At 52.1% G+C, this 14,489-nt stretch overlaps 1 protein-coding gene across 1 annotated transcript; it reads left to right on the top strand.

Moving 5' to 3' along the window:
* Positions 1-191: 191 nt before the first annotated feature.
* Positions 192-14,473, top strand: LOC134029268 (alpha-actinin-4). Its single transcript, XM_062473337.1, has 14 exons — positions 192-340; positions 5,214-5,306; positions 6,328-6,558; positions 6,665-6,812; positions 7,464-7,614; positions 7,728-7,836; positions 8,040-8,180; positions 8,298-8,480; positions 8,687-8,821; positions 9,623-9,802; positions 9,930-10,076; positions 11,373-11,453; positions 12,400-12,558; positions 12,935-14,473. The coding sequence occupies exons 1-14, from the start codon at positions 293-295 to the stop codon at positions 13,091-13,093; spliced, it is 1,965 nt and encodes a 654-aa protein (XP_062329321.1). The 5' UTR covers positions 192-292; the 3' UTR covers positions 13,094-14,473.
* The last annotated feature ends 16 nt before the right edge of the window (positions 14,474-14,489 follow it).

The raw sequence follows: 14,489 nt of genomic DNA on the forward strand, positions 1-14,489 counted from the left end.
ATCCTGACCTCTCAACCCCCGAACCCCATCCCTCCCTCCCCACTCCTCGCCATCCCTCCCTCCCACCTTTCCCTGATACCATTGTGTTCTCTATCCCCCCCATCTCTGTCACAGTGTGAGTGTGTGTGTGTCTTGCATGTAAATGTATAGTGCATCTCAGGTGTGTGTGTTTCCCCTATTTGTATAACTGTCCCGTGTGTGTGTGTGTGTGTCTGCGTCCTCCCAGTCCGTGTGTAACTGTGGTTTCCCTGCAGACATTGTGAACACAGCTCGTCCGGATGAGAAAGCCATCATGACCTATGTGTCCAGTTTCTACCATGCCTTCTCTGGGGCCCAGAAGGTACCCGGCCCCCCACCCTGCCAAGCCCTGCCCAGATACTAACCCCCTCTCCTGGGCAGCCGCCCTCCACTGCCCCCCTCTCCTGGTCCTCCTTCCAGCATGGCTTTCTCCCCCTGCAGGGTTGGGCGCTATCGGAAACTGGTGGTGCTGGGACACACCTGCTCACACACACACACACACACACACACACACCTGCTCCCTCCCTCACACGCACACCTGCATTTCCAGAAGCTTCTAATGCTGGTACAGGCTGTTCCTGTTATTGGCATGTGTGTAGGACTGTTAGGGTCTAGACCTGACCCTGTAGTAGAGTAGGACTGTTAGGGTCTAGACCTGACCCTGTAGTAGAGTAGGACTGTTAGGGTCTAGACCTGACCCTGTAGTAGAGTAGGACTGTTAGGGTCTAGACCTGACCCTGTAGTAGGGTAGGACTGTTAGGGTCTAGACCTGACCCTGTAGTAGAGTAGGACTGTTAGGGTCTAGACCTGACCCTGTAGTAGGGTAGGACTGTTAGGGTCTAGACCTGACCCTGTAGTAGGGTAGGACTGTTAGGGTCTAGACCTGACCCTGTAGTAGGGTAGGACTGTTAGGGTCTAGACCTGACCCTGTAGTAGGATCTGTGTGGGTCTAGACCTGACCATGTAGTAGGGTAGGACTGTTAGGGTCTAGACCTGACCCTGTAGTAGGGTAGGACTGTTAGGGTCTAGACTTGACCCTGTAGTAGAGTAGGACTGTTAGGGTCTAGACCTGACCCTGTAGTAGAGTAGGACTGTTAGGGTCTAGACCTGACCCTGTAGTAGAGTAGGACTGTTAGGGTCTAGACCTGACCCTGTAGTAGGGTAGGACTGTTAGGGTCTAGACCTGACCCTGTAGTAGGGTAGGACTGTTAGGGTCTAGACCTGACCCTGTAGTAGAGTAGGACTGTTAGGGTCTAGACCTGACCCTGTAGTAGAGTAGGACTGTTAGGGTCTAGACCTGACCCTGTAGTAGAGTAGGACTGTTAGGGTCTAGACCTGACCCTGTAGTAGAGTAGGACTGTTAGGGTCTAGACCTGACCCTGTAGTAGGGTAGGACTGTTAGGGTCTAGACCTGACCCTGTAGTAGAGTAGGACTGTTAGGGTCTAGACCTGACCCTGTAGTAGGGTAGGACTGTTAGGGTCTAGACCTGACCCTGTAGTAGGGTAGGACTGTTAGGGTCTAGACCTGACCCTGTAGTAGGGTAGGACTGTTAGGGTCTAGACCTGACCCTGTAGTAGGGTAGGACTGTTAGGGTCTAGACCTGACCCTGTAGTAGGGTAGGACTGTTAGGGTCTAGACCTGACCCTGTAGTAGGGTAGGACTGTTAGGGTCTAGACCTGACCCTGTAGTAGAGTAGGACTGTTAGGGTCTAGACCTGACCCTGTAGTAGAGTAGGACTGTTAGGGTCTAGACCTGACCCTGTAGTAGGGTAGGACTGTTAGGGTCTAGACCTGACCCTGTAGTAGAGTAGGACTGTTAGGGTCTAGACCTGACCCTGTAGTAGAGTAGGACTGTTAGGGTCTAGACCTGACCCTGTAGTAGAGTAGGACTGTTAGGGTCTAGACCTGACCCTGTAGTAGGGTAGGACTGTTAGGGTCTAGACCTGACCCTGTAGTAGGGTAGGACTGTTAGGGTCTAGACCTGACCCTGTAGTAGGGTAGGACTGTTAGGGTCTAGACCTGACCCTGTAGTAGGGTAGGACTGTTAGGGTCTAGACCTGACCCTGTAGTAGGGTAGGACTGTTAGGGTCTAGACCTGACCCTGTAGTAGAGTAGGACTGTTAGGGTCTAGACCTGACCCTGTAGTAGAGTAGGACTGTTAGGGTCTAGACCTGACCCTGTAGTAGGGTAGGACTGTTAGGGTCTAGACCTGACCCTGTAGTAGAGTAGGACTGTTAGGGTCTAGACCTGACCCTGTAGTAGAGTAGGACTGTTAGGGTCTAGACCTGACCCTGTAGTAGAGTAGGACTGTTAGGGTCTAGACCTGACCCTGTAGTAGGGTAGGACTGTTAGGGTCTAGACCTGACCCTGTAGTAGGGTAGGACTGTTAGGGTCTAGACCTGACCCTGTAGTAGGATCTGTGTGGGTCTAGACCCTCCCCCCCCCGGGGCGCTCCAGTCAGGAAACCTGCTGACACGCTTTGTTTTTCCAAGCAGCTGTTGTAATTATTTTCATATTCATTAAGGAGTTGTTGGTGAGCATAGTCTCAGTCTCAGGAGAGGTGTGTCCGTGCGTGAGCACAATAACTAGTTCTCAGGCTAGATCAGGACTCGAGTCTCTTACCGCTTATACCAGCTGGATGGTATTCCCAAACACATATCAACAAAACCAAGAGTGTGTGTGTGTGTGCGTGTGTGTGGCGGTGTGTCCCAACCCTCACATCGCTGGGGTCCCTGGGGAACAGACCTCCATCGAAGCGGGAGGGGGCTCGTCGTCATGGATTCCATACCCCCCCCTCCTTCCCTCCCAACCAGCCTTCCTCTCACACACTCCCCAGCTGTGGGGAGGAGACACTGCTAAGGGTCGCTTGGCTTCACCGCTTCTCTCTCTCTCCCCCCTCTCTCTCCTCTCCCCCCCCCTCTCTCTCTCTCCCCCCTCCTCTCCTCTCCCCCCTCCTCTCCTCTCTCTCCTGCTGTGGTGGGTCTAGACATCGTGGGCACATTGAGGCCAGATGAGAAGGCCATCATGACCTATGTCTCCTGCTTCTATCACGCCTTCTCCGGCGCCCAGAAGGTGAGCGCTCACCGGCCAATCACACGCCTCCTTTTCTCCATGGCACCCTATGCCCCCTGTGACATCACAGGTCTCTCAGGCTGGTCGGCTGCCTCTCCTGGCTGGAGGGTGTGTTGTTTAGCAGCTCTCACAGCAGGGGCCCGCTCTGTGTCCCCATACTCCTACCTGCCACACGCTGTTAGACTCACTAGCCCACAGAGAAGCCTAGTCTAGATACGAGTCTAACAGTCCTACAGAGAATATCTACAAGTGTTTATACATTTACAGTAGCGCCAGGCTAAGCCTTAGTACATAGAACCAGCGTTAGTACACAGAACCAGATCTTAGTACACAAAACTAGATCTTAGTACACAGAACTAGTTGTCTTGTTCTAAGAATTTCAGTTCCCAGTCTGACCCTGTGTTGGTCTGTACATCTGACAATAAAAGACTTGAGCTTAGTACATAGATCCAGCCTTAGTACACAGAACCAGATGTTGGTACACAGAACCCCCCTTAGTACACAAGAGGATACTCCAGTTTCAGAGTGTTCGTACGCAGAGTGATGTCACAGAGGTGCTGATGCTGTAGCACACCACCCCTAGCAACACTGACTTCCTGTTCCTGTCTCTGTCTCTACACTGCCCCCTCCTGGTGGGCATCAGCACTGCTTCCCACAACAGAACCGTTTAAACACATGAAATGGAAAAATATGATGAATGTCTTTTACCCTGGCTGTAGTGGGAAACACTGGTGATGTCTGGTCAAACCCCTCTTTATCTGTTTAACACCATTAGCATAGATACTGTCATGTTAGACCTTTACAGATGTCTATATACTGTTTTATTCTTATATGTGTTCAGTATTGTGTTCATGGTAGGACTAGTTCTCCTGTGTGTTCATGGTAGGACTAGCTCTCCTGTGTGTTCATGTGATCATGGTAGGACTAGCTCCCCTGTGTGTTCATGTGATCATGGTAGGACTAGTTCTCCTGTGTGTTCATGTGATCATGGTAGGACTAGTTCTCATGTGTGTTCATGTGATCATGGTAGGACTAGTTCTCCTGTGTGTTCATGTGTTCATGGTAGGACTAGCTCTCCTGTGTGTTCATGTGATCATGGTAGGACTAGTTCTCATGTGTGTTCATGTGATCATGGTAGGACTAGTTCTCCTGTGTGTTCATGTGTTCATGGTAGGACTAGCTCTCCTGTGTGTTCATGTGTTCATGGTAGGACTAGTTCTCATGTGTGTTCATGTGATCATGGTAGGACTAGTTCTCCTGTGTGTTCATGGTAGGACTAGTTCTCCTGTGTGTTCATGTGATCATGGTAGGACTAGTTCTCATGTGTGTTCATGTGATCATGGTAGGACTAGTTCTCATGTGTGTTCATGTGATCATGGTAGGACTAGTTCTCCTGTGTGTTCATGGTAGGACTAGTTCTCCTGTGTGTTCATGTGATCATGGTAGGACTAGTTCTCCTGTGTGTTCATGTGATCATGGTAGGACTAGCTCTCCTGTGTTCATGTCTGTTGGTGCTGGTTGTGAGCAGGTTGTCTCTGTTCCAGAGACACGGTAGTTACAGACGACAGCTGAGGACAGCAGAGGGGCTCAACAGTAACTGACTGCTCCTGTGTTTCATAGAGGAAGCATGTAGCTTTACCACACTCACACACACTCACACACACACACACACACACACACACACACACACACACACACAGTGAACCTGAAACACACACACACTGCTAGACTAACCATCGACAGCCCTAGCATGTGGCATAAGATTTGATATATATCATTTTTATGTTTATATTTCCATTTTGTGTGAGCTTGTGCACAGTTTTTCCTTATTTTTATAATTGTATATACCTTGGCGTGTTGTCACTGCTAGTGTGTGGTGTTTGTGTGTTCACCCAGTTTGTGGCGCTGGTCTTAACTTTAGAAGACGGCAGCGATGCCAAATGTAGCATCTGTGTGACACTTTGAGTTTGGTATTATGGATTTTCAGATTTGTTACTAAAAGAGTTTAAGGTTTGACTGCATTGTGACAACTCACTCACTCACTCGTCCAATCAGCTGGGAGTGGATGGGCTAACTGACCTCAACAACCAGTGTGCAGTACTGACCACTCTGATCTGTGATAGGCCGAGACGGCAGCCAATCGTATCTGCAAGGTGCTGGCTGTCAACCAGGAGAATGAACACTTGATGGAGGACTATGAAAAGCTGGCCAGTGATGTAAGTAACAGTTTAATATCTGGTCCTTAACTTCCTGTTTCCTGACTCATCTTCCTGTCAGTATGTACTTCCTGTTTCCTGACAACAACCTGTTACTTTTCTCCAACTGTCCTCCTCTTCCTCTACCTTCCTCTCCTCCTTCCTCCTCTCAACTTCTCTCCTCTCACCCTCTCCTCTCTTTCCCCTCCTCTCACACTCTCCATCCTCACCCCCAAACTCTCCCTCCTCTCATCTCTGCCTCCTCCTCCTCTCATCTGTCTCCTCCTCTTCTCATTATCTCTGTCTCCTCCTCCTCTCATTATCTCTTCCTCCTCCTCCTCCTCTCATTATCTCCTCCTCCTCCTCTCATTATCTCGGTCTCCTCCTCCTCTCATTATCTCGGTCTCCTCCTCCTCCTCCTCTCATTATCTCTGTCTCCTCCTCATTATCTCTGTCTCCTCCTCCTCATTATCTCTGTCTCCTCCTCCTCATTATCTCTGTCTCCTCCTCCTCATTATCTCTGTCTCCTCCTCCTCATTATCTCTGTCTCCTCCTCCTCATTATCTCTGTCTCCTCCTCCTCCTAATTATCTCTGTCTCCTCCTCCTCTCATTATATCTGTCTCCTCCTCCTCTCATTATCTCGGTCTCCTCCTCTCATTATCTCTGTCTCCTCCTCCTCCTCTCATTATCTCTGTCTCCTCCTCCTCCTCCTCTCATTATCTGTCTCCTCCTCTCATTATCTCTGTCTCTTCCTCCTCCTCTCATTATCTCTGTCTCCTCTCATTATCTCTGTCTCCTCCTCCTCTCATTATCTCTGTCTCCTCCTCTCATTATCTCTGTCTCCTCCTCTCATTATCTCTGTCTCTTCCTCCTCCTCTCATTATCTCTGTCTCCTCTCATTATCTCTGTCTCCTCCTCCTCTCATTATCTCTGTCTCCTCCTCTCATTATCTCTGTCTCCTCCTCTCATTATCTCTGTCTCCTCCTCTCATTATCTCATCCTCCTCTCATTATCTCCTCCTCCTCTCATTATCTCCTCTAGCTCCTGGAGTGGATACGTCGTACTATCCCCTGGCTGGAGAACCGCGTCCCAGAGAAGACCATGGCTGAGATGCAGCAGAAGCTGGAGGACTTCAGAGACTACCGCCGCGTGCACAAGCCCCCCAAGGTTCAGGAGAAGTGCCAGCTGGAGATCAACTTCAACACCCTGCAGACCAAGCTGAGGCTGAGCAACAGGCCCGCCTTCATGCCCTCCGAGGGACGCATGGTGTCTGTGAGTGCAAGACACACACGTGTACACACACACACACACGTATACACACACACACACACACAGAGGTTGAGTGACACCCTGAGGCTGACTGTGTGTGTGTGTGCAGGACATCAACGGCTCGTGGCACACCCTGGAGGGGGCGGAGAAGGGCTATGAGGAGTGGCTCCTGAACGAGATCAGGCGTCTGGAGAGGCTGGACCACCTGGCTGAGAAGTTCAGACAGAAGGCAACCATCCATGAGGCCTGGACGGACGGTACCAACACACACACACACACACTCATATACACACACACACACACACACACACACACACTCATATATATACACACACACACACACACTCATATATACACACACACACACACTCATATATATACACACACACACACTCATATATATATATACACACACACACTCATATATATACACACACACACACACACTCATATATATACACACACACACACACACACTCATATATATACACACACACACACACTCATATATATACACACACACACACACACACTCATATATATATACACACACACACACACTCATATATATACACACACACACACACACTCATATATATACACACACACACACACACACTCATATATATATACACACACACACTCATATATATACACACACACACACACTCATATATATACACACACACACACACTCATATATATATACACACACACACACACACTCATATATATACACACACACACACTCATATATATACACACACACACACTCATATATATACACACACACACACACACTCATATATATACACACACACACACACACACTTGCAGACTTTCTCCTTCTCACACGTCACCTCTCTCCCTCACACACGCACGCTCACACACGCTCTCTGACCCCCCAGGTAAGGAAGCCATGCTGACCCAGAAGGACTACGAGACCGCCTCGCTGTCCGAGGTGAAGGCGTTGCTACGGAAACACGAGGCGTTCGAGAGCGACTTGGCGGCCCACCAGGACCGCGTGGAGCAGATCGCTGCCATCGCCCAGGAACTGAAGTATGGAGGGGAGGGGAGGAGGAGTTTAGTATAGAACAGACTAAAACTAAGATCAAGAGTTTAGGCATATAGGCAGTATATTAATCGTGTGTGTGTGTGTGTGTGTGTTTCAGTGAGCTGGACTACTATGACTCCCCCAGTGTCAACGCTCGCTGTCAGAACATCTGTGAGCAGTGGGACGCCCTGGGGTCTCTCACCCAGAGTCGCAGGGAGTCCCTAGAGGTACGACCCTCACATGACCCCCCCCTCCACCTATCATCTCTCTGTTCCCCAGGCCTGTGGCGCCCCCTGCTGGCTGGCTCTGTCCCAGCAACAGAGATGGTTGTGTAGTGGAGTCCTGGTCTAGTTAGACAGTACATGTCCCTTAACCTCCTCTCCTCCTCCCCCTCTCCTCCTCCTCCTCCCCCTCTCCTCCCCCCCTGTAGAGGACAGAGAAGCAGCTGGAGTCTATAGATGAGCTGTACCTGGAATACGCCAAGAGGGCGGCGCCCTTCAACAACTGGATGGAGGGGGCCATGGAGGACCTGCAGGACATGTTCATCGTCCACAACATCGAGGAGATCCAGGTGGGAGGAAATGCATCACCACCACAGGAAACGCATCATGAAGAAATACGACAGCCCGCCTCAGAATGGTTAGGTTCTTATTTGACCATGATCTCTCTCCTCTCCTCCCCTCCACAGGGTCTGATCACAGCTCATGAGCAGTTCAAGTCCACCCTGCCTGATGCTAATAAGGAGCGCGAGGCCATCCAGGCCATCCAGGCGGAGGTGCAGAAGATAGCCGAGTACAACGGCATCAAGCTGGCTGGAAACAACCCCTACACCACCGTTACCCCCCAGAGCATCGACAACAAGTGGGACAAGGTACAACACTGAGAGAGAGAGGGAGGGAGAGAGAGAGTCTGTGAGAGTGGGAGTGGGTATGTGTGTGTGTCTGTGTGTGTGTGTGTGTGAGAGTGAGGGTGGGTATGTGAAGTGTGTGTGTGTGGTCATGGTGTGCTGACTACGCCCCCTGGTGGTGTGTGTGTGTGTGTGTGTGTGTGTGTGTGTGTGTGTGTGTGTGTGTGCAGGTGCAGCAGCTGGTACCCCAGCGTGACGCCGCTCTGCAGGAGGAACTCTCCAAGCAGCAGTCCAACGACCACCTGAGACGCAAGTTCGCCGGCCAGGCCAACGTGGTGGGGCCCTGGATCCAGGTCAAGATGGAGGTACGGACACAGCCACACCTGTCCCCCCCTCAGGACACAGCCACACCTGTCCCCCCCTCAGGACACAGCCACACCTGTCCCCCCTCAGGACACAGCCACACCTGTCCCCCCCTCCGGACACAGCCACACCTGTCCCCCCTCAGGACACAGCCACACCTGTCCCCCCCTCAGGACACAGCCACACCTGTCCCCCCCTCAGGACACAGCCACACCTGTCCCCCCCTCAGGACACAGCCACACCTGTCCCCCCCTCAGGACACAGCCACACCTGTCCCCCCTCAGGACACAGCCACACCTGTCCCCCCCTCCGGACACAGCCACACCTGTCCCCCCTCAGGACACAGCCACACCTGTCCCCCCCTCAGGACACAGCCACACCTGTCCCCCCCTCAGGACACAGCCACACCTGTCCCCCCCTCAGGACACAGCCACACCTGTCCCCCCCTCCGGACACAGCCACACCTGTCCCCCCTCAGGACACAGCCACACCTGTCCCCCCCTCAGGACACAGCCACACCTGTCCCCCCCTCAGGACACAGCCACACCTGTCCCCCCTCAGGAGCTGGAGACACCTGGCTCACCTGAGGACATTCACGCTGAACCTTCTGAGACTGTCGTTAAACAAAATACTGTCACTATAGGAACCATTACTACTGGTTGATGTTAATGGTAGAAGTTAACAGGCTCCTTTTAACTGGGAGAGCTATCCTTCTGATTGGCTGTGACATCAGGTTGCTCTTCAAACACTAACAGGGTTCTATACTAGTATGGAATATAATGTGTGTGTGTGTGTGTGTGCAGGAGATCGGCAGGATATCCATCGAGATGAACGGGACTCTGGAGGACCAGCTGACCAACCTGAGGGAGTACGAGCAGAGCATCATCGACTACAAGCCCAACATCGACCAGCTGGAGGGAGACCACCAGCTCATCCAGGAGGCCCTCATCTTCGACAACAAGTACACCACCTACACCATGGAGGTAAAACTCACTGGTCACAGTGTGCGTGATGCCCTGTGGTCACAGTGTGCGTGATGCCCTGTGGTCACAGTGTGCGTGATGCCCTGTGGTCACAGTGCTTGAGTCCCCGTGTCCTCTCTCTCTGCAGCACCTACGCGTGGGCTGGGAGCAGCTGCTCACCACCATCGCTCGCACCATCAACGAGATCGAGAACCAGATCCTGACCCGCGACGCCAAGGGCATCAGTCAGGAGCAGCTGCATGAGTACCGCGCCTCCTTCAACCACTTCGACAAGGTCAGGGCTCCAATCCCTCCTGTTGGGTCTTCAGACAGAGGGGGGAGGTGGGATAGCTTGGCGGTTAGAGCATTTGCAGATAATGAAGTTACAGGTTCAAAGCCCTCCTGTTACTGGATGTTGCTTTGGATAAAAAGCATCTTCAAAATTGCTATTGATGATAATAGTAATAGCAGTAGTATTGGTATCATTATTTTTATTATTACATTAGACTCCGGAGCTTTGCCATCTGGTTTTCATGTAAAACGTTTGACTTTGGAGGAAGGAAGTTGCACAGTGGTCTTTTGCTCGTCACTGTTACCCATGGCGATGATGCGAGATCGCCGTAGTAACCGAGGCGTGATTGGCGTCTTGTTTAGAAGCTGTCGAGCGAGAAGGGGTTTGGCAGGCGTGTGAGTACAGCTCACGCGTGTTCTAGACCACACGCCCCAGAGAGCACGCGTGTTCTAGACCACACGCCCCAGAGAGCACGGGTGTTCTAGACCACACGCCCCAGAGAGCACGCGTGTTCTAGACCACACGCCCCAGAGAGCACGCGTGTTCTAGACCACACGCCCCAGAGAGCACGGGTGTTCTAGACCACACGCCCCAGAGAGCACGCGTGTTCTAGACCACACGCCCCAGAGAGCACGGGTGTTCTAGACCACACGCCCCAGAGAGCACGCGTGTTCTAGACCACACGCCCCAGAGAGCACGCGTGTTCTAGACCACACGCCCCAGAGAGCACGGGTGTTCTAGACCACACGCCCCAGAGAGCACGCGTGTTCTAGACCACACGCCCCAGAGAGCACGCGTGTTCTAGACCACACCCCCCAGAGAGCACGCGTGGTGTGGCTTGTTTGGGTGGGGCACCCAGAACAGGGGGAAGGATTTGGGTGTAACAATCCCTCTGTCACCCTGCATCCTCATCCAGCACCTCCCCAGTCCACCTCTCACTGGGAAACACTGCTACATCAAGTATTCCATCATGGTGTCTATTTATTGTGTGTTTGTCCTCATGTATTAGTGTTCTGTTGGCATTGTCTCACGGTCATCCCATCTGTGTGTGTCTGTCTGCATCTGTGTGTGTGTGTCTGCATCTGTGTGTGTGTGTCTGCATCTGTGTGTGTGCGTCTGTGTGTGTCTGCATCTGTGTGTATGTGTCTGTCTGCATCTCTGTTTGTTCCCCATCCTCCTCCACCCTCCATCTCTCCATTTTCTCGCATGCCGTGGTCCCATGATCGCAACCATCCCTCATCCCTGTGTTGTGATTGGTCCTTCCGCCTGGTCTCGCGGTCTGTGATTGGCCGAGCGCAGGACCACAGCGGTGCCCTGATGGCGGAGGAGTTCAAGGCGTGTCTGATCAGTCTGGGCTACGACGTGGAGAATGACAAGACGGTAGGAACCTGCTGTTCCCCGGCACGGACACTAGAGGGCGCTCCCTCCACCTTCGACTGGCTGCTAGTGGGCTGCAGTACCTCTGCCTGACCACTGGGGGGTGGTGTCTGGTTCTAGCGAGCTGCTCTGCTCACTCACCCTGTCTCCCCCTTCTCTGGCCTCACCTGGGGCCTCTACTCAGCCCCAGCCTCTGATCTAACGGTCTCTGTCAGTTTGTTTGTTTCCTCTTAACTGATTTTGCTTTCTCTCTTTTCGTTCTCTCCCCTCACATGACTCCCCTGTTTTCTCTCTCTTTCTCGCTCTCTTTTCATCCTTCTTTCCATTCCACATTTTCCCCTTCTCTCTTTCTGTCGTTCACCCTGCATTTCTCTTTCGCACCCATCCCTCTTTCTACACCTGCTAGTTCATCCTCCTTCGTTTCCCTACTTTTATTTATCTCCCTCCCCCTCTCCTCCTCCTCCTCCCCCTCTCCTCATCCCCCTCTCCTCCTCCTCTCCCCTCCCCTGGCTGGGTTGTGGGCTTCTCTCTCCAGAAGAGAACAGGGATGATGGATGCAGATGATTTCCGTGCTCTACTCATTGCCACTGGAAACAGCCTGGTACACAACGCTTCTGCTCTCTCTCTCTGTCTCTCTCTCTCTCTCTCTCTATCTCTATCTCTCTCCCGCCTCTCTCTGTTTCTCTCCTCAAACTCTATTTCTACACTCCTCTTCCTCCCCCTCTCTCTGACACACACACTCCCTGATCTGTCTGTATGTACTGTAATATAGTTAACACTTATGACCACCCAACTGTTAAAATGACCCCATCACCCCTTCAATCTTACATTGTTAAAAAGAAACAAACTGACTTAAGCATTGGTAATCATCAGCCATGTCATAGGGCTTGTCCCTGTCCCTGTTGTGTGTGTGTGTGTGTTGGTTAACCCCTTGCGTGTGTGTTGCCAGGGCGACGCGGAGTTCACTCGTATCATGGGGATCGTGGACCCCAACAACAGCGGCGCAGTCACCTTCCAGGCCTTCATCGACTTCATGTCCCGAGAGACCACAGACACGGACACAGCAGACCAGGTCATCGCCTCATTCAAGATCCTGGCTGGAGACAAGGTGAGGAGGGTGGGAGGGGAGGCATGGGAGGAAGAGAGGGAGGGACTGTGGAGGTCAGATGGCTGAGCGGTTAGGGAGTCGGGCTATTAATCAGAAGGTTGTTGCTTCGATTCCCGGCAGTGCCAAATGACGTTGTGTCCTTGGGCAAGGCATTTCACCCTACTTGCCTCGGGGGGGAGAATGTCCCTGTACTTACTGTAAGTCGCTCTGGATAAGAGCGTCTGCTAAATGTAAATGTGTGGTCAGGGAAGTCAGTAAATTGTTAGTGTTAAATGTTCTATTGGTTAACGTGAGGAAAAATGAATCGTTTCAGGTTATCAACCATGCCAACGTTAATCCTTCTATCTTCCCTCCCTCCTCCTCCCTCCCCCGTCAGAACTTCATCACGGCTGAAGAGCTAAGGAGGGAGCTTCCTCCAGACCAGGCGGAGTACTGCATCGCCCGTATGGCACCCTACGCTGGCCCCGACGCCACGCCCGGAGCCCTCGACTACATGTCCTTCTCCACCGCACTCTACGGGGAGAGTGACCTCTAGGGAGAGGGGGAGAGAGGGGGGAAGGGGGGGGAAGAGTGACCTGCAGGAGCAATACCAGGGGGGAGGGGAGAGGGGGAGAGCAGGGATGGGAAGACGAGAGGCTTGTGCCAGACCAGGTCTCTGGTTGGAGGAAGGAAAGAAAGAAGAAAGCAGGGGGATGAGAGGGTTTCTAGATCTGTGATTGGTTCTGACTCAGGAAGAGGGATGACCTGGCTTGTTCTAAGTGCAGGACGCCAGTTGGGGGGGGGGGGGGGGTGGCTAAGTCTTCCCACTTCTCTTCCACTTCCTGGTTCTGACTGTGCCTCCAAGCACACAGGTGTCGATCCACAACGATCTCTCGGCCGAGGAGTTAACTGTTGTTCTGTTGATTTGGCCTTCTGCCTGTTAGTTCTTCAGCTTTATATTGTATTTTGTAACAGATCAACTACAATCAATGTTTATCTGCTCTATATATCAGATCCTGGCCTCAGGCCTGGAGTATACAGGGGCATCCAGCGAGCATCGCTATAGATTCAAGTGTCATCTTCCCCTTTGGGCCTGTGGGGAGGGGCCGGACACGAGCTATTACGATTCTTATGCTACTTTATTTGTTTTTGGTTATTTTATTTTCTCTTGCTTGGAGGTGAGGGTGGGGATGGGGGGGGGTAGATTTGCTTTGTGGGGTGGAGAGGATTGCGTACTAACACCCAGAGACATATATGAAGGGGGGGAGGAGCGTGAGTGAACAACCAGAGAGATAAAATGGCGTATTTACCCATAATCCCTTTTTCTGCTGGATACCTGGAGGTGTGCCGTCTCCTCTGGAGATGTGCCGTCTCTGCCGTCTCCTCTGGAGGTGTGCCGTCTCTGCCGTCTCCTCTGGAGATGTGCCGTCTCTGCCGTCTCCTCTGGAGGTGTGCCGTCTCTGCCGTCTCCTCTGGAGGTGTGCCGTCTCTGCCGTCTCCTCTGGAGATGTGCCGTCTCTGCCGTCTCCTCTGGAGGTGTGCCGTCTCCTCTGGAGGTGTGCCGTCTCAGCCGTCTCCTCTCCTCCTGGGGTGTTTCTCTCTGGTAGGCGGGCAACCCCGGGGGTCAGTGCTGTACATACTTATTTTTCCAGTACGCAATACAGTCCCAGTACTTATGCAGGCTTCGTAGGGGCTGAAAGAAAAACAAACGAACAAAAAAAGACAAAAAAAAAAAAAGATTTAAGTAAACAAGAGTGGCATTTTTTTTTTTTTTTTTACACGCATCATAAGTACATAAGCCAATAGCGAGACACACAGGAGCAGGTTCTTCACCGAGTGCCGTTGGATAGGTTCGTAGGTTCTGAAACGGCGGAGGGAGCTGGTAGGGATGGTAACCGTTCAGTTGAGTTAACCCTGGGCATGGAGGCTCACCCACCCCTCCCCCCCACACA

This window comes from Osmerus eperlanus, chromosome 11 (assembly GCF_963692335.1).
Source record: "Osmerus eperlanus chromosome 11, fOsmEpe2.1, whole genome shotgun sequence".
Classification (NCBI taxonomy): Eukaryota; Metazoa; Chordata; class Actinopteri; order Osmeriformes; family Osmeridae; genus Osmerus; species Osmerus eperlanus.